This window comes from Manacus vitellinus, unplaced genomic scaffold (genome assembly GCF_001715985.3).
Source record: "Manacus vitellinus isolate BGI_N305 unplaced genomic scaffold, ASM171598v3 scaffold_53_pilon, whole genome shotgun sequence".
NCBI lineage: Eukaryota > Metazoa > Chordata > Aves > Passeriformes > Pipridae > Manacus > Manacus vitellinus.
Window position 1 is genome coordinate 3,965,272 of NW_021940637.1, and position 21,176 is coordinate 3,986,447.

The 21,176-nt window shown below is 38.8% G+C and overlaps 1 protein-coding gene across 2 annotated transcripts in view; it reads left to right on the forward strand.

The window, feature by feature from the left end:
* The first annotated feature begins 400 nt into the window (after positions 1-400).
* Positions 401-21,176, forward strand: part of APBA2 (amyloid beta precursor protein binding family A member 2) — a 41,977-nt gene continuing 21,201 nt past the window's right edge. Inside the window, exons 1-5 of one of the 2 annotated variants that reach the window (XM_008927943.2) lie at positions 401-1,412; positions 12,039-12,119; positions 13,274-13,310; positions 18,180-18,325; positions 19,957-19,992. In XM_008927943.2, coding sequence (XP_008926191.2) covers positions 444-1,412; positions 12,039-12,119; positions 13,274-13,310; positions 18,180-18,325; positions 19,957-19,992 — 1,269 coding nt within the window. In that variant the 5' untranslated portion in view covers positions 401-443. The remainder of the gene's footprint in view (positions 1,413-12,038; positions 12,120-13,273; positions 13,311-18,179; positions 18,326-19,956; positions 19,993-21,176) is intronic. The other variant, XM_008927944.2, reaches the window with a different exon arrangement.

The window sequence follows — 21,176 nt, forward strand, 5'->3', positions numbered from 1 at the left end:
AGTACACGTTAAAGAAATGCCTAAGCTGAAAATTGAAAAGAACTCCCATTTACTGCATAGCGATCAAAGCATGACCCCTTACTGGCAAGAAAAAGAAATTGAAAACTAATTTCAAGGTTCAGGATTAATTCTCTGTCAAATTGACAAAAGAGAGCCTACACTAGAATACACTTATTATAAATGTAGATCCTTCTCTTGATCTGTTCCTTTCAGGGTGCAAGTTATTAGTTTGATTTCATGGTTTCACAGCACAAGCATTTTAAAAGTTAGCTGTCTGAATCTGGTTTAAATATCTACAAACACATGCTTATTACCAAATGAATCTATCAGTTTGCTTCCTATTAACATCACTGAGCTCTACTGATGACCTTTTCCTGAATGTGTGTTTTTCCATCTTCCCTACAGTACTTGCTTAGAAATGATTGTCATGTAAGGAGTTGGCTATGGCAAACAGGAAACATCAAAGCACCACAGCCAGCATGCTGGATCACAGAGTGAGAGCTTGCCCTACTTCATCTCACAGCAGGGAGCCTGAAAGTGAAGAAAGTGACCTTCCTATTGAAGATTATGCAGCAAAAGAGGCACAGCTAGCAACTGTGAGACAAGGCAGTCCTCCCCCCGTGGAACAGGAGTGCAATGACCACAGTGGAGATGGGGACTCCAGCTCTGACTATGTCAACAACACCTCCGAGGAGGAGGACTACGATGAAGGCTTGCCAGAAGAAGAGGAGGGGATCACATACTACATTCGATACTGTCCCGAGGATGACAGTTACCTGGAAGGGATGGACTGCAATGGGGAGGAGTACGTTCCCCACGAGGAGCACCACGTTGAAACAGATGAATGTCAGGAAGCTGTAGAAGAATGGGCTGAAGGTAAAATTCAGCACCAAGATGGAAGTGAGGTGATGGACAGGCAAGAGTGGCAGGAGGGTCAAGATAACGGCGTTCAGATTTTGGAGGATGAAGCATCATCTTTGGAGATTCAAGACCAAGAAGAAAACATACAGTACTGTCAAAGTGAAGGTGACTATCTGGACTATTACCCAGCAGAGGCTAATGGCAATTCACAGGGAATGTCACCATACCATTCCAGAAAAGAAGATGCAGAGCTGGAAGAGCAGGAAGAGGACATTGACCAAATTGTAGCAGAAATCAAAATGAGTATGAGCATGAGCAGTATTAATAGTACAACAGAAATGAGTCCAGAGCACACGGGGACTGAAAACATGGCACATGACTACAAAGAGACTTGTTCAAAGGGAGAAGCTGTTCACAGTGCTAACAGGCACGAGGGGAGGCCAAAATCACTGAATATCCCATCCGCCTCTAAGCACAGTGGAGATGTGCATCGAGGATTTAAAGCAAAGTCAAGAACCCCAGAGGACAGACAGAAGTGGCCCCAAGAGCAGGTATGAAGTGCTCTGTTTAACTAGACTGTCAGAGATATTATGCAAGTGTTATATTAATTATTCCAAACAAAATTAGCTATATTTTTATATATTAGCAATCTTTATATATATTTATAAAGATACTATAGATATGCAATATTTTTATAAATATATTATTATATTTATAAGCAATATTTTTACTTTTACTGTTATTGCATTCACAGCCACATAATCACCTGGTGTGTTTAGAAAAAGGTGCTGAATGTAATCAGTATATATAGAGAACTAGCAAAGAGGTTTTGCACAGAGAACAGACAATTCTAGGTAAATAAAGGTGTTCCATTAACATAGGGCAAAACCAGTTTATTTGCTCGATTTTCATTCTGCAGTGGCACACCAGGGAAATTGAAAACTCAGGTCAGCACTGAAATAATTGAATTTTTTTACATTTTCCTGTACCATTGCCTTAGCAGGTGATTACTTTTGTTTTCAATAGAACATATGTCAAGGCTAGATACTGCCCATGTTAAAAGCAACTACAAGGAGTACCTGTATATTACTGTGGTTTTTTCCTAGCTGGACATATCTTGACCTTGACAAGAAGGAATAAATAGGAGCTTTACTTGTACTAAAAATGCTGTTAAGTAGTTTTATCACAGGAATGATGTAGAAGTTAATTTAAGTCATGCATAATCTTTTCTTGTTCTAATGCTGAGTGCCAGAAAAAGAGAGTCTGAGAATGAATCTCAAGCTTTTCTAAAGAACAGAAGTGTGACTTTTTTCCCCTGAAGTTTCAAATTGAATGTGTTAACTTCCTTAGAGAGACCTAAGGTCAGTTTAAAGCTTTGACTTTGCATCTCTAAAGTTACATGCAGCTGAATATTAGTTATCTTCTGCAATGAAGAGAGATCTGCCTAAAAGAGGTAAAATATAACTTGTATTTAGATGAGATACTAGTAAGATTAAGTGAATTCTTTAATTAAAATGCTTTATTAAGCTTCAGATGCCTAAGTTTCCTATTTCAGCTTTATCAAATCTATAAATGTAGTTTTCTATAGTGAAGTGCCCCACAGTTAAACAATTTAATCTAGGTGATTTCATTAAAAGCAGATATTAAAGTGTTAATTCATCCAGAAAACAGTAAAAGGAAATGAAATGTTAAAGTATATGCTGATGAAACAGGTCAGCTTTTATTATAACTGTGAATAAAAAAGCTTAGGGGAATATTTTCAGATTACCCATATCTACAGCAAGTTTTTAATATTAATTTTACAGTCTATTTTCAGAAGTATAATTATTACCAAATGGTGTAACTTACTATATCAGGGCCCTACTGTCAGCATAAAAGTTGCTGTGTGAATAAGCCCAATGGTCTTAAATTGTTTGAATAGTTACTAGGTATTGGCTGGGAGCAGAGAAGTTGAGTTGGCATATTTTAGACTAGTGATAGTCTTTCTAGCACAGTACACCAGCAGCTGCTACTGGGAGCATGGCTGCTTGCAAGATTTTAAAATATTTGCAGAACAAAAGAGAAGATGAGCTCTTGAATAAGAATGTGAATTCTTCTATACTTGACTAAAATGGTTGGTTTTTTCCCCCACCAAATGATTGCCTATTCAAAACAAAATTTAAAATAGACTTTCATTTCAACATCTTTTTGTACTCTTTCAAAGTTTATTTATCAGAGGTTGAGCTGAATTGCATTGTACCTTGATCATTCTTGACAGACTGCTAACAACTGAGGGCTGTGCAACACTGGGATATTGATGTAACTGCCCCTGATGTGAAATGAAACAAAAGGACCCAAATATTCCTGAACGGCCTGTCTGAGCTTTAGTTGTTATTTCCAGGCAGTCTTGGGCCAATGCCTTCATTTTGTTTAATAATGGAGGAGGTGCTGCTGTGACAGGTCACAGCCGCTGTCTGGCAGGAGCCCCCTGAGCTGACAGAGTCACTCATAGCACCACGAACTGCTGGCTGATGGATGGAGCTTTGAGCAGTGCCCAGCATTCATTCCTTCAGCTCTGAAGAAAGGAAAGCAGAGGTGCAGCAGTACAGATACCGACCTCAGATCAGCACACAGGGCTAAACACGGAGTGACAAGGCGTGCATTTAATTAGGAAGGAGACATGGCAAAGTGCTGTGGGCATCTTCACTGAAGAGCAGAGCACATAGACCTCTGAGGAATAAAGGTGTAAAGTCATATTTCTTACAGAGATACTCAGGCTCACAAATGGAGGCATGATGTGATTCTCCCCCTGCCCACCCTGAGGCTCCAGGGGTGTAAGAGTGAAAGGCAAGTTAAATAATCTTTGGCAAACATTACTTCAATATGTGCATCATAAGACTGCTCTTACCTTGCTTTGTTCTTTTCACCTGCTACAGGTTGCTTATTCTAAGCTTTATCTGAAAATCAGGCTTATTTTGAGGGCATTAAACTAAGAGTGCAGTACCCATTTCTGCCAAAGTGAGTTTTAGTCTTAATACGTCCGTAATAGTCCAGAACAAAAGGTGCAGCTGGACCTTTAAAATTGAAATTGGACCTCAAAGAATTTAGGTAAATTCCAGAGGATTTTGTCTCTCTTCTGCGGCATTCGAGTCTTTCAATATTTACTATAAAGTGCCTGAGGGATGGATACAGTTAGAGTACTGTCTAAATGAACCTGTGTCTCATTATTGAAACCAAGACAGCCAAAATTTTAACTACAATAATTCAAGTTCTTTTATAGTGAAAGGAAAAAACCCAAGGCCGTTGTCAGTACATTTGCTTGCTAAGCTTACTGTTTGCAAAGAATTTGCTTAGAAGATCCTTGGCTTTGTCACCTTGCTAGAAGATCTGTTACTATAAGTGTGCATCTCCCAGTACAAAATACCATGGTGAACGGGATGACAGAGGCAGACATTACATGTGGAGCACTTTTTCACCTCAGTTATCTTTAAATAAATGTAGATTTGAATGCTTTCAGGTTAAATGAAGATACTATCTGTATGTCAGTTTTTGTAAAATATGAGCAAACAGGAAGGTGCATTTTGTTGTTTTATGCACATAGTCTGCTGTCCTTAGCTTTTTTCATGTTTCTTCTCCTCTCCTCCTTTCCTGCCTCACCTAGGTAGTATTACTACTGTGTAAAATTTCAGGTTAGTTAACAGTAACTGATATATAACATATATTTACATTCCTTTAAAATAAATAGCTATTAATTCTTAGCATATGACAAATGCTAATATTTTGTATGCAAGACATTTCCTCAATAACCAGTAAACATCATCATGGCCAGGCTTTGCGAACGAAGATTTGGGAAGGGCTCTGCCCACGTCTGTTGCAAGTGCATTGGTGGCTAAAAAGGCCAATATGAGACAGGCATGTCCAGTTGCAAAAGGCACAGCAGAAAGACTCCTTAGGTGGTAAATTCTGCAGGGCACAATTCTTTCTGTGTTGTCTTTTCTCCTCAAGGGTGATCCTGTGTGTGTTCTCAAAGGCATCAGCAGCGTTACAGGCGGCGTGTCTCCAGACCTCCCGATTGGAGGCCAGAGTAGACCAGTTATGGTGATCAATATGGCCCAGGCTGAGATGTTGTTTCAGGCAGTCCTTGTATCGTCTCTTTGGGGCTCCTCTCTTGCAGGCAGCGGTGGCAAGTTCACCATAAAGCAAGATCTTAGGGAGGGGGTGGTTGGTCCTTCATCCTGGAGACGTGCCCTGCCCAGCACAGCTGTGTTCTCAGCAACATGACCTCAATACTTGTGACTGCTGCTTGTTCTAGAACAGATGGATTGGTCACATCATCTGACCAGTGGATGTTTAGGATTGTACGGAGACAGCATTGATGGAAGCGTTCGAGGAGTCGCAGGTGGTGGCTGTAGATGACCCAAGATTCAGATCCATATAAGAGAGTAGACAGCACAATGGCTCTGTAAACACTGATCTTTGTACTTTTCTTCAAGTGTTTATTACGCCATACTCTTTTATGGAGTAGAAGCAGTGAAGAAAAAAAAAGTTAGCAAAACATTGGACAGCAGCTGAAATAATACAAAGGAAGATGTCTTTTGCACTAATGCAGTTCAGTTAAATAATTGCTCCTCTCTGGAACCTCATGTGGCAGAGTTCAGTCTGTTCGTCCCAACTGCAGTCACACCTCTATGAAACACTGGCATGGCTGAGAGCTACTTTTGCTCAGTGGGGACTAAACTCTGGGACTCAACACTTGAGCACTGACCATTTAATAACCCTTTGTTCTTAACGTCTCCTCTAGGTGGATTTCAGAGTCCTGAGAATGTGTATTCTCTCCTACCCTATTCAAACAGATTTATTTCCCAACAATAAAAGATAATGTTTTTAATAGCACCAACACCCTACCCCACCTATATCCCTTTGAAGAAGCAGGGATTTGCCATTATCACCAGTAAGAAGAACGACCTTAGGGGGAAGTCTACTTTTTAATTATGCTGCCTGTGGCACGTGAATCTTATTGCTTCTCATTTTTGAATCATACTTTTATATCACTGTGATACATTTGAGAACCAAACCAAATATGCTTATACAAACTTCCCTGGTAGGGACACCACGAGCTTCTGCAGTGCTAAGCCTCCTTTCACAATTTCCATATAGGCTATACTGTAATACTTCAACATGGACATCCAAAGGCAGATAAAATACTAGTAAAATAATTTGTGAAAGAAAATTTTAAAAATCATCTTTTTTTTTTGTTTCTGTTTTGTTCTTTTGTCCCTAAGAAATTTCCCCATTAGAACAGTGAAGCAGCTCAAATGATAGTTTAAAAAACCCTGTATTTTAGGAATGTCTTACTGGAACTCAGTTTGAATATTATGGGATACATTTGATAGAATTTGTAGCAAACACAAATGGGTGTAAATGAAGAGTATTAAAAAAGCTTGGTGCATTCTCCTATGTGTTCTAGGCAGCTGTGGGGCAGAATTAGTAATTCCTATTAGCTGTTACTGAGTGACAGTTCCCAAACTTACCAAGTACTTACTGAAAAGTGCTAAACAGTCCAAACATTCTCCAACAAAACCAGTTTCTCTGTGCTAATTGGCTGAGTCACAGATTTTTAGCAGTTGGCTCCTGACACCAGTGGACAGCAAAATCAATCTCTGTTACCTAAAGATGCATTAGTGACAGACTCTTCTCTGAGAAGTTTAAAGCAGAGGACAGCATGCACTCCAGATTACACCTACATAATAATGCACCATTCAGCAGAGCTATTTCTCTGAAACTTATCGTGGCTGGTTCTCAATTTTAAATATATGCAAGGACAAAGCAAATAAAACTTGGTTCATTGAGGTGATAAAAATAAATTGGCAATTATTTTAAAGTTCATTGAAATTTGATAGGGTATTGAAATAGTTTTGTGGAATGCTTAGATCTCTCAACTTACTCTGATTCCTCTTTTCACAGTGCCAGTTTGTACTGTAACTTGACTTGCTTACTGAACTACTCCTTACAAATATTTTCTCTTCGTTTCTGACATGTGCTAGAATCACCGCTAAATTAGCACATAAGTAATGGAATCTTTGTGAGAGAACAAAGTGTGAGGTCTGACCCCTTTTCCTGTTATCATAATCAGAAATCCTTCAGCTAGTCAAGAACTACCTCATTCAGAGTCTATATTTTAAGTGTATCTTGCTGGGCCAAATTGCTCCTACTGCAGTAGTGTGTTACTGATGTTAAGGATAACTGATTCAGCAGCTCAGTAAAGGTACATTAAGCCATTCCTACTACACATAACCAGCATTTATGAGAGAGGTTATTTTCCATGTGTAATTTCATTGAAATAGTACTGCCATAATAGACTTGCTCCTGGGCTACCGTCTCTTCATTCAGATGGTTTAGATGCACCTTGATGCATTTCTATAGACATAGTACTGGTTAAACACCAGGATGATAAACTGTCTTCAGAAAGCAACATAACATCACAGTAACTAGAAAATGAAGTTTTGTCATTAAGTGGCAAAGGTAATAACTACTTTAATTTTGTTCTAGAGAGGGACAGCAGACCTGGATGACAAGCTGTCAGACACTGAAGTGTTTGATGATTTATGCATTCTAGGAGACTTTTGCAGGCTTTTGACCTTTTGATGGGCAACTGGGCCCATTCCCCCTCCTCCAGCACAGAAGATGTCAAGCCCGAAAAGGCGGGAAGAGCCGAGCTTGCAGGCCTTTGACTGTTGCACTGTACCTCTGATGGCCCATGGGAGCCCATCATCCCCCACCAGTCGGGAAAAGGGTGGGAACCAGGGCAGACACGGCAGCTCTTGCAGGGCCCAGGGAGAGGTTGGAGGCAGGAGGCATGGCCCGTGACACTGACCATGGATATGATAATTCATAACTTCTTGGAGTGTGGGGGCTTCCCTCCTTCACCCCCAGCAGATCAAGGCCACCACTTCAAGTGACAGACATGGAAGCTGCAACTATCAAGTTTCATCGCTGGACCCCGTGGGCGGTGACTATGGACATCTGTCCACTCTCAGCTTTTCTTTCCCTTACTCTCCCTTGCTCTTATCCTGCCTTTCTCTCCCCCATGCATTTTTCTCCTCCCCAGAAAAGTTATGACAGCACCCAAAAATGTTAACTTACCTATTGATTCAAAATTGTTAAAATAAATCTTATCAATATATGTTTTCATACACCGATTATTTAGTGTCGTTTCGCTTTAATCCACCCCAAAGGAATTTTTGATAAAACCTGGGTTACCCCCTCCCCCCTCTTTTCCTGGGGCGGGTCATAACACAAGCTGATTAGGTTTATTGGTTTCCTTGTGCAACGAGTACCTTTAGAATCTAGTCAATGTATTACAAAACATCTCTTTCCCAAGAAGGCTGGGGTTTTTTGTTGTTAAAGCCTACCACAAGGAACTTTTTCAATTGGAACCTACCACAAGACATCTCTTTTCCAAAAAGCTTAGTTGTTTTCAAGATGAATTTCAGAAGATGTAAGCCAGTGCACTAATCTCTGAACACGTTATTTGATAATATTAAACAGCGTTGCTACTAAAGGATGGGCAGGTATGGATCATAAGCCTCATTATTCAAATATTTAAACATAGTAATAAAGCCTTACCACGCCTTTGCGCTCCTCTCTGAGACAGATTCTGAATAAATTAAGAAAGGGACTAACCTGCTTCTTTCCAGCAGGAAAGTGCTGAGCACCACAGCAGCATTCAGGATCACAGGTGGCAGCTTTGAGGAGGACCGGTGGTGTTGAGATGAGCTTTTGGCTGCCAAGCTAAACAGCTTACACTGGAGGAAACAACAGGAGTGTGGAGAAACAGAGCTCCTCTGAGCTGGAGAGGAGGGCTGTTTGTGACTGAGGGAGGGTTATGAAGGTGATCTGGGTGCTGCAAGATTGGTGGGAGGAGGAGGTCCCAAGTGGCCCCAGGACTGGTAATTAATCATCAGGCCAGGGCTGGAGCTCCGTGAGTGCTGTGAAAAGATTTCCATAGATGCTTTGGTGCCCTCAAAGAAGCAGTCTCATTTTCCTTGCAGCCTAACAATGGCATTTTCTTCTGCTTTATGTTCCTTCACGTGATACTTAGGCAGTCTAAGTATTGCTCAGAGACAAAAGTATTAATAACACTACGCCTTTAATATTTTTATATCTTTCTTTTGCAGAATCTTATCAGAATCTTATCCTAGGGTGAGAGACTTTTAACATAGCTGTACCTCTGTGTTAATATGCAGTCAATTCCAGATTTCTGGTCCTATTCTAGTTTGCAAGTCAGGGTATAAATTATTTATAATACCTTATAAGGGTATTATCACAAATGTGATTTTTCTAGCTATTGTAACAATCAAACCAACAGCAGAAATTGGAAATTCTGTAAGAAACATGAAGAAAGAAGTATCAAATATGATAATTTATTTGGCATTGGTCAGATCATTTGGGAGCATGAACCAACTTCCCGCCCACATTGAGTAACGGAATTTACATTTACTCACAATGAGACCATAAAGAAGCTCCAAAGCAGTCCCTTCATCCTTGCTCTAGAAGCATCTCCTTCCATAAGTCCAAGACTCCACGGTTTGTACCTGTGCATGGGAGGTACAGCCATGCCTGCTCTGCATGGTTGTGTCCTTTGGCACTGTGAGTCTTACGGAATGCAAGGGAAGCCCTTCTCCTTGTCCTTCTTGCTGAAGGCAGTTGCTGGGCACAGAAAGTCTCAGGCCCAGCTCCCCTCACCTGTGCTGCTGCTGAAGGCTGTGCTGCACTCCAGCCTCAATAATGTGCTGTTACAGTCCTGGCATTGTTTGGAGGAAGCACTCACAGTGGCACCCTTCCCTCCACATTGCAGCATTTTTAAATAGAAAAGCATTAATAGATCAGCCAGAGGTGGAACATATTGTGTGCACAGATGTGCCTAAAGGACATGGAAGAATTCTTTGTACTGGAGATGCTGTGTAAGTAGCCTGGAGCTCCTGAACACACAGGCAAAACTCTGGGGAAAAAAATGGCCTTCATTTTCAGACACCAGATAGTAAGGAAAAACTTTTATTATGTTCCTTGTGAAGGTGGTGTGATTAATCCCAACTCATCATGCACTCCACAGACTTCTCTTTGGAACCAGACAATACACAGTAACAACATATCTACTGCATATGTGACTAGGAAACAATAAACAAATAAGGCTTGTTTATATTCCTAAAATCTTGAAAATAGGAGCTCCAGTAAAGTACATCTATGTATAAATCAAAACTGAAATGTCCTCCAAGTGTTTAGTCATATTTTCTATTAGGACTGGATGGAATTACATATGCAACAGTTACCACTGAGCACGACTGGTGTTATGATCCCCAGGGCTGAATAAGTTCATCAACGTGTCAGATTTGTGACAGAGACGTGTTGCAGTAATGTTACAGCATGCAGGCCATGCTTACAAAAGCAGACAACCAATTTTTTCTTTATATGCAGGTGCATTTTCAGTTTAGTCAAGTGTATGCTAATCAGAAAACTATCAGTGCTTTAAAAGTATTAACATTCTATTGTACATACTGGAGTTAATATATTTGCTGTCAGTGTTTACAGCAGTGTGTCTTCATTGTGGCCATGTCATAATCCCTGCTTAAAGGATACTTAATCTAAATCCTACTATTTTAGGGAATAATGTGTAATGATTATGCTTGTTGTTTTAAAGACCTCTAGATATTTGTTTACCTCATTAATGTATTTCACTGCACATCAACACAGATTGCTCCATATTAGTTTAGGCATGCAATATAATTAGATTTGTCTTGTCTCAAACAGAGTAATGTTTATAGGCAGGGATATGGGAAGTTCTCAGCTGCTACAGCCACATAGACTGGCATTAGGCAGTGGGTTCCCGAGTCATGGTGCTCTGTGTGTTTCTCAGATGGTATTTTCTTTCTTAAATTCCTGCTTACTACTTGGGTGAATCTTTGGTTTGTGTATGTTGTTTTACCTCAGAATTATCATTACTGAGCTAATAGCTCTAATGTGCTTGCTTCATTAATATATTTTGTTCAGCTGACTAAGTGTTAGTCATAGGGAGTACTTTGTGTAGAGATGAACATAAAGACTTTCTTTCACTACAGCTTTATACTGTATTTGAAAGTCAGAAGACAAGGAGTTATGTTCACATTTAATGTTCAGACTGACCTTTTCAAATAATGGAGGCTCAGTGTTTTCCATTTGCACAGTTGTTGATACAACTTTTTATTTGGGAAGCTTTATGACAACATTTAGGCACTCATTTTTATACATAACGGAGAAACTAAGAAAAAAGGAAAATGAAATATCCTAAACCATTGAAATTTGTTCCAGAAATCACCTTGGTTTTCCAGATTTTTGACACTGAAAATCTGAGTCATGCAAACTTCACACGGGCACTCCCTGCATTGGGTGCTGCTGTTCTGTGACTTGTGTCAGGGGAGAAGAAATTCTGCCCCTGTGACGACTGGAACTTAGAAAAAAAATTATGTTCTGTAGTTTAAAAACCTCAGTATTTTCTTTGTGTATTTTCTCTTCTGCATTTCTTCAGAAGCCTGAAGCTGTGCTGCCAGCATCCTGTAGATTTACTTGCCCCAAAAGGAAGGAGATGCCGAGAAGTATCTCCCACAAACACAGGATCCTATACTCAGTGCTGGAATTCTGTTTTTCAGATGGCTGTTAGGACTATTTTGATTATATCTGGTACGGAGAATGAGCACATGTAAAAATTCTGATTTTGGTTTCTGAATAATTTGAACATGTCAGCATTTGACTCACTTTCACGTGAAAAATTTGCATTGAACTAAAATTATTTAAATTTAAATCAGTAGTATAACTGCTACTTAATGATAATTGAAGTGTCTTATTATCAAAGTAGGTATTTTATTTTAAGTAAACACAACATTTTTGTATGAAACTAATATTTGCTAAATTACAATAGGAAATTCTGTTATATCACATTTTCATATTTCTGTACCAGTAATGAATATTGATTGTACATAAATAACTACAGATAAGTAATAGAGAACATGCTAAATAGAGTTTCATATGTTAGTGTTTTGTGATTTTTTTAAGTAAATTTAAACTGGTGAGAATTTTCTAATTATCTTTGCACCATTGACTTCCACTTATGTTTTGAAGCTTTTCAGAAAACAAAAGGATCTGAAATCCTTTCCTTTTTCTTTCAGATGTGCAATGGTTTGGAACAGCCAAGGAAGCAGCAGCGTTCAGACCTCAATGGGCCAGTTGACAATAATAACACACCTGAGGTAGGTACCCTGGGCTGCCAGGCCTCCCTGCTGTCTGCCTTCCTGAGCATTCCACGAGGGAAAGCAGGCATCAGATTGTCAGCTTTCTCCCTCTCACACACTCATACTTAGGCTCTGTTTCTTTTCCTGAGCTGACAGTAAATACCATGTCTGCCTACTCTGAAAAGTCTTTGAACTATACCCATGAATTTTTGCTGCCTCATTCATTTTATGTAACTGTACGTGGCATGTACTGAAGTCTAAAATTTTCTGATGAGATAGGGAGAACACTTCAGAAGTTCTCTTTTTGGATTACTGGAGAGCAAAAGTAGCATAAAGAAGAAATTGTCTTCTGTTCCTCCCGCACCCACTCCCAGTGTCAGTCCTGGCTCAGTCAGCTGTGAAGAGATGCAGTGACAGACAGACCTGCTCTTGGACTGAGGGCTGGAGCAAAGACATCTAAGAAAGCAGAATGAGTTATGCTTGAGGCGAGACACAATGGAATGATATTCAGACTTAAAAGCAGAAGTCTGTTGTCTGAGAACGTAACGTATTTAGCCTGTAGCCTGTTATATTAATGAAGAGACACATTTCTAAAGCCTTTTCCCATAATGGAGAAATCAGTCTCTTTCCTGGAAACAGAATTGACTGAGGAGACTGGCAAAAGATGAGGAATGGAAGGACTGTATTTGTTTATTGAGAATAGAGACAGTAGTGTAAAAAAAGAGCACTGTTGTGGCCCCTGCTAGGATCAGGTGTAGTGCTGTATACTGTGCAGTCAGGGGCAGTTCTTTTTATTCACTGACCCAGAATCTTGCTTTGTTAAATGTTCTTAATTGGAAAATTGATATATCATTAATAGGCAATGTGATCTATGGACAAATTATTGGACTGGGAATTGCTGGTTTGTGTTGCTCATTTGACAGCTGACTTCTTAGATCATTTTCATGGTCTTACCCTGCCTCCCTTATTTTTTTGTGTGTTGGCATCTGCTTAAAATAGATTCCAGGTACACTCTGTAACACTTAGGTTGGGTTCATGACTGTGATGTAATGTGTTTCACTGTGCTGAATAGTGGCTGTGTGGCAGTGGTCAGCTATTTAAATATAATATGAATTCACTTCATTGTGTGAAAGTTATTTGGTTACAACTATACCATTTTTATTTCTCAACAGACAAAGAAAATGTCTTCCTTTCCAAGTTTTGTTGATGGTAAGTTTGACATCATCCATAGTTAAAGTAGAACAAAGTGAAAGCAAATACTTTAATATATATTAAAGATCACAGTTCTAAAAACCAGTCAAACCCAAGAGAAAACTTTTCAGAAAACTGAGAAGTTGAGGTATGGAAGTATTTAACATTTTCATGCTTCCCCATGGCAATGGGAGCATAGTGGTGATAAAAAGGAGGAGCAGAAAAATTCAAGTGAAGATGGAGACAACTACAAATCTGGAAGGGGTTAGAAAAGGTGGTAACAGTGGGCCCCAGCAGGGTGGAGAGTTATGAACATATAGAGCCTTGGGTTCTTTATGGCCCATTGTTGCACTCTGGAAATCTCAGTTGTCAGCACAAATGGAAAGGTTCTCCTGAACTGACAAAAAGCCAGTAATCCAGTCCTCTGTTTAGGAGAACAATGCTTTTACATGTTTTTTCCATCTCCTTTGCACTGCTATTACATATATTCTGTTCGAAGAAAAATAAGTCAATTTATTAACACAAGAAGGTGGACAGAATTAAATTAGGATTGTACTGAAAAACATTATCACTCTCTGATTCACAGACAGCTGAAGAACTTTTTAGGGGGGAAATGCATAGAGCTCTTCCTGCAGAGGAACTGTCTACACTGTGAAGTGGGAAACAACAGTAGGAGACGTCCAAGGATCTAACCCCTTAGATCTGCCATGACCACACACAATAGAAACCATAAAACTTAAATTTTTAATGCCATTCTCAAATCAGGAAAAAATGCAATTTAGAATAATAATAGAGTGTCCAATACATATTTCTTTTAGTCCCTGATCTCACCAGATTGACATGCATCTTCTGTTTTCAGTAATTTCCTTAAAGAGCTAGAACAAATGGAAAGATCAGAGATTGTCCCTTGAGATTGACATCTGAGGGACATTACATGGAACACTTGGCATGTACTGGCTAACAGGCCCTAAATAGAGGTAAATTCAAATGCATTCTCCACGGGGGGCAGAGACAAGAAAGCAGGCTGGTACTTCGTGATGAACTGATTGTCCAGTGGACAACCACAAAGCAAGGCCAGCGTGGAGCTCTAAAACAGGCCAGAGAATTCACCCCTTGCAGCACTTGCAGATATAACTGCACATTTTAATTTTGTTTGGATAAAAAGTTTATGTCTTTTTCTTTCCATAGCAGTCATCTCAGTACTCTGTTGGAAAGGGGTCAGAATACCCTTTTACATAGCACAATACCTTTCTTTTTAGTTCAATCATTTTGCTTTCTCTGATTTTTCCTGTAGTTGCACAGCATGTGAAAATAAGCTGTCTGTTAGGTTTTCTCTGTTGCCGGTATTAGATGGCATTGTCTAACACAAATAAATACATGGCCCACTAGGAGATTATGATAGCTTACATGACTGCTCTCTGAATTCAAAGAAAATCACAGTTTTTATTATTAGTTTGTATGTAGAGACCCTTCTGCACGTTAAAAAAGATTCTACCAGCCAACACTGCTGTTCTTCCCTGAGCTTTGACAGTCATACCACAAACATCTTCTGGTTATATTGATATTCGTGTTTAAAGCACTTTCAATATGACTCCTTAACTACAGGAGCTATATCTGTGTCTCTGTTAATACATAATATCTTTCATATGCATGTGAACGTAAAAAAATAGATAACAGGCCCAAAAATGTTGGAAATGTGTCCTTTTGCTGTTGGAATTGTTTCAATAGTGATACCACTACGTGCTTGTAGTGGTAATTAGTTCCATGTTCAGTGGTTCTGGCTTTTTTGCTCTCTGTTGTATCACCAGAAATCACCCTTGCACAGTAACAAATATGATGAAGTAAAGTAATCAGCCAAAATATGGAAGTTGTAGATAGGCATTCTGAAACGTGACTTATACCGTGTCCATTTACTCCTTATGCAAAATGTGCTGCAGTGCCACATATCCCAAGCCCTCAGTGACTTCATGGAGTGTGATAGGGCAGCAGGAAGTTGAAGGTGCTTCAGTGCTCTGAGTGCAGTTTCTAAATACTGTCTGAATCCTTGGGTTACACATGATTTTAGATAGATATAAAAATATGTATTAAAGGATTATTAAATTCAGTTATACTGAATTACTGAGTATTTTTCTTATTTTATGAATACAAACGTTAATTTTAAAATGTTTACACCTAGTCTACTTGGTCTAGAAATATGTTTATACTTGTTGCATTAATAGATCAGCAGAAAACCAAGTAATCTCTATTACATTGATAGGATGGTGCAGAAATTTAGATTTTTCAGAAATAGTTACCTAATGTTTAAGCACCAGTACTCAACATAAAATTCCAGTCTTTGCTGATATTGAACTAACCTTCAAGTTTGAAATCTCTTCCTCCTTCCCTTCCTCATCAGTAAGCCTTACACATGCTTACAGTCAAGGTCGTGCTTAAGTGCTCTGATGAGCTGGGACCTCAGCCAAGTCTGCATTTTTGTATTATTTAAAGCAGACAGAGATAAGGGAAGAAAACACTCAGGTAACCCAATTTGACCCTGGCAATTTTCAGTACCATTCCACCCTTCCCACAGATGTCTTATTTTACCTGACAACTGCTTACATTGCTGATTTACATTGTTGGTTTATATATGATGTAGCAGATGTTGCTGCTCGTATAATGATTCCACAAAAAATCACTTTCTAATGCCATGAAGAAATGATGAAACTATATCCATCCAAAAAACCCCAGTCTCTAAAGAATTCCAATAAATAACATTAGGATTATAAAATTGCTTAGCATCTTAGGTTATTTCCATGTTCAAGAAGTTATTCATACAAGTTAGTTAAAAGCACCATTGCTGTCACCAAACAGGCAAGACATGAGAAGGAATTGTTGTGTAGCCTATCAGTGACTGGGAAACCAAGACAGAAATGTCTTGCTTAAAGATGTGCAAAGCATAGGTACACCAGAAGTGAGACAAATTCAACATACTTGGAAATAATTGAAGAGAAACAGAATCACAGAAAGAAAACAAACTCCTGAGTTCATCCAGAGCTTTTGGGATGGAAAGGAGTTAGACGAAGGGACGGATATATTTCAAATAGCCAGCACAACTTTTTTTGTTGACAAATCCTGCAGACTCTTAGAGTTTTGGTCTTTGCTTGATGTAGTAATGAGTGTATTAGAATTTGCACCAAGAATTGAATTTTACTTGTCTTCAGACACAAAGTATTTCAAGAAAATTAATCTAAATTACCTACTAAAGGAGTTTACTTAAACTGATTTAAACATTATATGGGTAAGCATATTTCAGAGTTAAAGCAATCTGGATTCAATTTAGCCTGATTTACTTAGCCTGAAGTGAATGAAGGAAAACAAAATTAAAGACACTTTAATTTTGAATGAGCGTGTTGGTGCAGCTATCTAATGAAGTTTTGCTAACTTAACATTGAACTCCCATCTTTAATTAATTTCCCTCTCTGCTACCCTTGAAACAAGGTGCCAATATCAAGTAGAGATGTATGAGACTGTTTTAGGCCTGAAAAAACATATGACCAACACCATCAGAAGAGGTATCATATCAAATATATGCTCCATGTGCTGGAAAATGTAATGGTACAAAGATGAAAGCAAAGAGGAACAGAGATGTAGGAATGGAGTTCTTGTGGAATTTTCATTTTGATTTCATTCAGTGAACTGCAGGGAAGTATTGCTTGAAGAGGAGAGTCACTTCTTTTAATCATGTTTATTTTCTGTTGGAAGAGTTCTGCTAAATTAGAATGGGAAAATGAAGAATAGGAATTCTCACTAAAAGTTATAGGTGTGAAACACTTTTTCAGTACATTTAATCAGCAACAGCATGCCATAAATTCTTCCTTCTCTGCATAATAATCTTCCACATTGAATTGATTATAAATAAATTGAAGACTGAACAATAAACTTCTTTTTTTAAATTAATATTCCTTTTTGGTGTCATTTTCCTCCTCACACAAGATTAATATACTTCCAGAAATGTGTTAGGAGTTGGCAAGTTGATCTAGTTCAAAGCAAATTCCTTTTATAAAACTGTCAAGAAACAAAAAATATTCGCTATCAAGAGATTTCAGCCAAAGTCTGGAATTGCTGTTTTTTATTGATCTACTCAAGTTAGATGTAAAGCTTAACAGCTTAATGAAGAAGATGATGCATCCTTTGAAAGAAACAACTTGCAAAATGCAAGATAATGTTAGAATTTCATCGAAGTCACAATGTAATTAATACTAAGTGTATTTGTTGAATGAAGGTTTAAAGAAAACTTTCTCTGAATTCAGGCCTTACACATGACTAAACAGTATCAAGAGGCCTGCTTTGCTTTTTTCCCAAACTTTCTTAACTGTTGAGTTTCACGCTGGACTTTTGTTGAAGCAAAGTACACCTTTGTGCCCTTTGTTCATTAGTATTTTTGCCAGAGATGAGGTTTAGGGACTGTGTACTTTACAAACATCTCAAAAAAAAAAAAAAGTGAAAACACAAATCTGTATTCGAACAGAAGTTTAGCTCATGCTCTGTAACAGTTATAAATAGTAAGAAAGTTATGGTAAAGATACCTATTAGCATTTCTGAAACTTGTAAATAATCCTAATGTGTTTAGCAGTGCAACACAGGAAGAATTTTCCAATTATTCTCCTATAGAATTCCATAGTCAAACCATTGTGCAATGTTATAAATACTGTATGTTCAGTTAATGTGCTGGGGTTTTGTGGGAAATAATTATAGGGAAAAACAGAATTTACTTTGCACTAGATTTCTTCACCTGTTTCACATTAAAAACGGTATTAAAACGGTTGTTCAAACTGCACTGTCCCTTACTCAGTGTCTCCTCTTTCTCCACTCTTTTGCAAGGCAGTAACAATAAATGTCTCCTGTCAGTTCCAGGCCCTTGTGAACCCGAAGACCTCATCGATGGGATCATCTTTGCAGCCAATTACCTGGGCTCCACTCAGCTGCTCTCGGAGCGCAACCCCTCCAAAAACATCCGCATGATGCAGGCGCAGGAGGCCGTGAGCCGAGTGAAGGTAGGGACTGCTCTGCTGGGGAGACCCCCTGAGCTGGCCCAGCCGAGTGAAGGTAGGGACTGCTCTGCTGGGGAGAGACCCCTGAGCTGGCCCAGCTGAGTGAAGGTAGGGACTGCTCTGCTGGGGAGACCCCCTGAGCTGGCCCAGCTGAGTGAAGGTAGGGACTGCTCTGCTGGGGAGACCCCCTGAACTGGCCCAGCCAAGTGAAGGCAGGGACTGCTCTGCTGGGGAGACCCCCTGAACTGGCCCAGCCAAGTGAAGGTAGGGACTGCTCTGCTGGGGAGACCCCCTGAGCTGGCCCAGCTGAGCCCCAGCAGGGCAGGGCTGCAGCTCACACCTCGCCGGAAGGGCATATAAATCTGTCTCTCTAGTCTCTGTATGTATCTATACATGAGTATAGATCTAGTACTGTAAATACCATTACTTTCCAGTGCTTGTTATAAAAATACATACAGCATCTCTAAGGAGCAAAATATAAATTATTCCAGAGTCTATTCAAAATTCTTTGGAAGCTGTGTGACAAATTCAGTCGTTAAAGACAAGTTACGGATTGCAATTAGAAAATATTTCAGTGGCAAAGCACAGGATATTTGTTTTGGCTGTGGTTTTACTCATGTCACATGTCATTAATTCCTTTAACTTACTACAAATTGAGAAGATTGCTCTCAATATATTGAATTATTAATTTTTTAGAACAAGAACATTCCTTACTGTTGTGATTGGATTTGGTATTATTTACAGTGAACAATTCCTTTGTAACTAATGTAGCATAGACTGCTTCATACAGCTGTGTAAAGAAAGTATTTCTTTGATTGATACTCCAAGTAGAATATTTTTATTTTAAAATTTTTTGTGACTCTGCTGTAAATACCTCATCTGAATAAACACATGGTTAGAAAGAGGCAGGTTTAAATGCTAAGAGAAAAAGTATGTGCTTAGTCAATAAAATATTTAATTGCTAAAAATTGCATGTTTTTGAAGAAAACCAGTTTCAAAAAACCACTTACTTAGCAAGAGACATGTCATGATTGATGATTGAAGCAAATGGAACGCTGGAAATGTCCAATTCTTTAAACTTTCCAAACCTTTGAGTTTCTGTTTAGCATATTGTGATGTCTCAAGCTACAGTAAGTACTTGTTGATTGCAATTAAATCCTTAAGAACTTTTTTGTATTTTATTACCAAACTTGATCTGTCAGAGGTACTTGACTACTTTGGATAGTCGTGGAAGTGAGCCTGAGTTATGTTTTGTTCAACAGTTACATGTAGACATATGATCAATATGGATAGAAAACCCTGGCTTTAAGATAGTGCATGTCCTGCCATTTTCCACTGCTGTAAATTTAGCAGGATAAGTGTGAGGAGTAGCTGTTAATAGTCAACACTTTGGTACCAGTTTTTTTGTAATCAATTGACAACATGCATAATGCCATTAAATCCAATTATCTTGAGAAGTGCATAAGGTATAAGCAAATCTTTCTCTCTTGCACATTCTTCTACCACTGTCCCCAGTTTTTTAATTTTCAACAGCCTGGATTCATAGTCAAAAGGTTTCCCTGACTTCCCACACTGTCTTTTCTCTTTCCTTGTGTGTACACCTGTCTGCATTCTTTTTTTATGCTACTCCTCAGAGGATGCAAAAGGCGGCTAAAATCAAGAAAAAAGCGGTGTGTAAACTGTTTTTCTTGAATGCTAATGTTTACTTACATTTTTGTTGTTTTCCATGGAGTGTTACGTCTTTCATTATGGATCCTCATAAAGCTGTCATTTTGGTTTCTTCTTTGTTAAGCAGTAGAATGGTGAATGGAGTAAAATGAACTCATTTTCTTTGTTATTGGTTTGCTGCAGTGCCTGTCTGCTACCCTTCTTCTGTTGAATACCTGTGATTTGTTTAATCCAGATATACAGCCATTGTTATGTGGGAGATTTTTCTAAATGTAATGCTTATTTTGATTTTACTAACCAAAGCAGGAAGATGTACTTCCTGTGCCTGTGACTTACTGTATGTTTATTACTGTTGATATTTGAAAACAACATAAATGTACCACATAGTAGCTGGAACAATTCATATAGGAAACATTTCACTCAGTTAACAATACCTCAGTTAACTAAATACAGTTGGCAAAAATATCCCTAAAAGGATGGAAGCAATACAAGTCATCTCTGCCAAAGTATGTGCTTGCTGTGTATTTTGATGGATGAAAATTCAAATAAAATTAATCTGAATGAATTAAAGGCATAGCTAAGACTTTATAACTCAAAAAAAAAGAACAGCAAATACATTGTTCTTCCTTGAACTGTGAAAGAACCAGTCTCTGACCTGGAGGCTGATGCCCCCCTGCTCTGTGACCATGTTCTCTAATGGGATATGGAATTGTTTCCCTTGTGAGCAGTGCTCAGAGGTTGAGGATGCCATCAAATGATGGCTTTCTGTGATACGAGAGAAATATTAGTTCAATCCTTAATTCTTTATTTTCTAGGAAAAAAATAAACTAAAAATCTAAAAAAAAAAACCAAAAACAAACACTAAACCCCACCACAGTACTGAGCATCAGCTTGCTCTTGTTTTTGGTGAGCTCACTGAGATGGCAAAGGCAAAGCAGCTCGTGGGGACTAAGTCACCTTCTCAGTTCTCCGACTTTCTCACTTCTGGTGCCTCAAGTACTGAACTGTATCAGTGAGAAAATGGGGAAAAAACAGCAATACTTTTTCTCCTGTTCTGGCTGTAAATAGAGAATTTTAATACTTGAGCTGTCAGTCACAGAGGCTCCAAAAATTCCCTCTTTCCCAGAAAATCAGAGTATGCTTCACTCCTATGCAGTAAATGTACTCTTTGCATGTATTTAGAAAC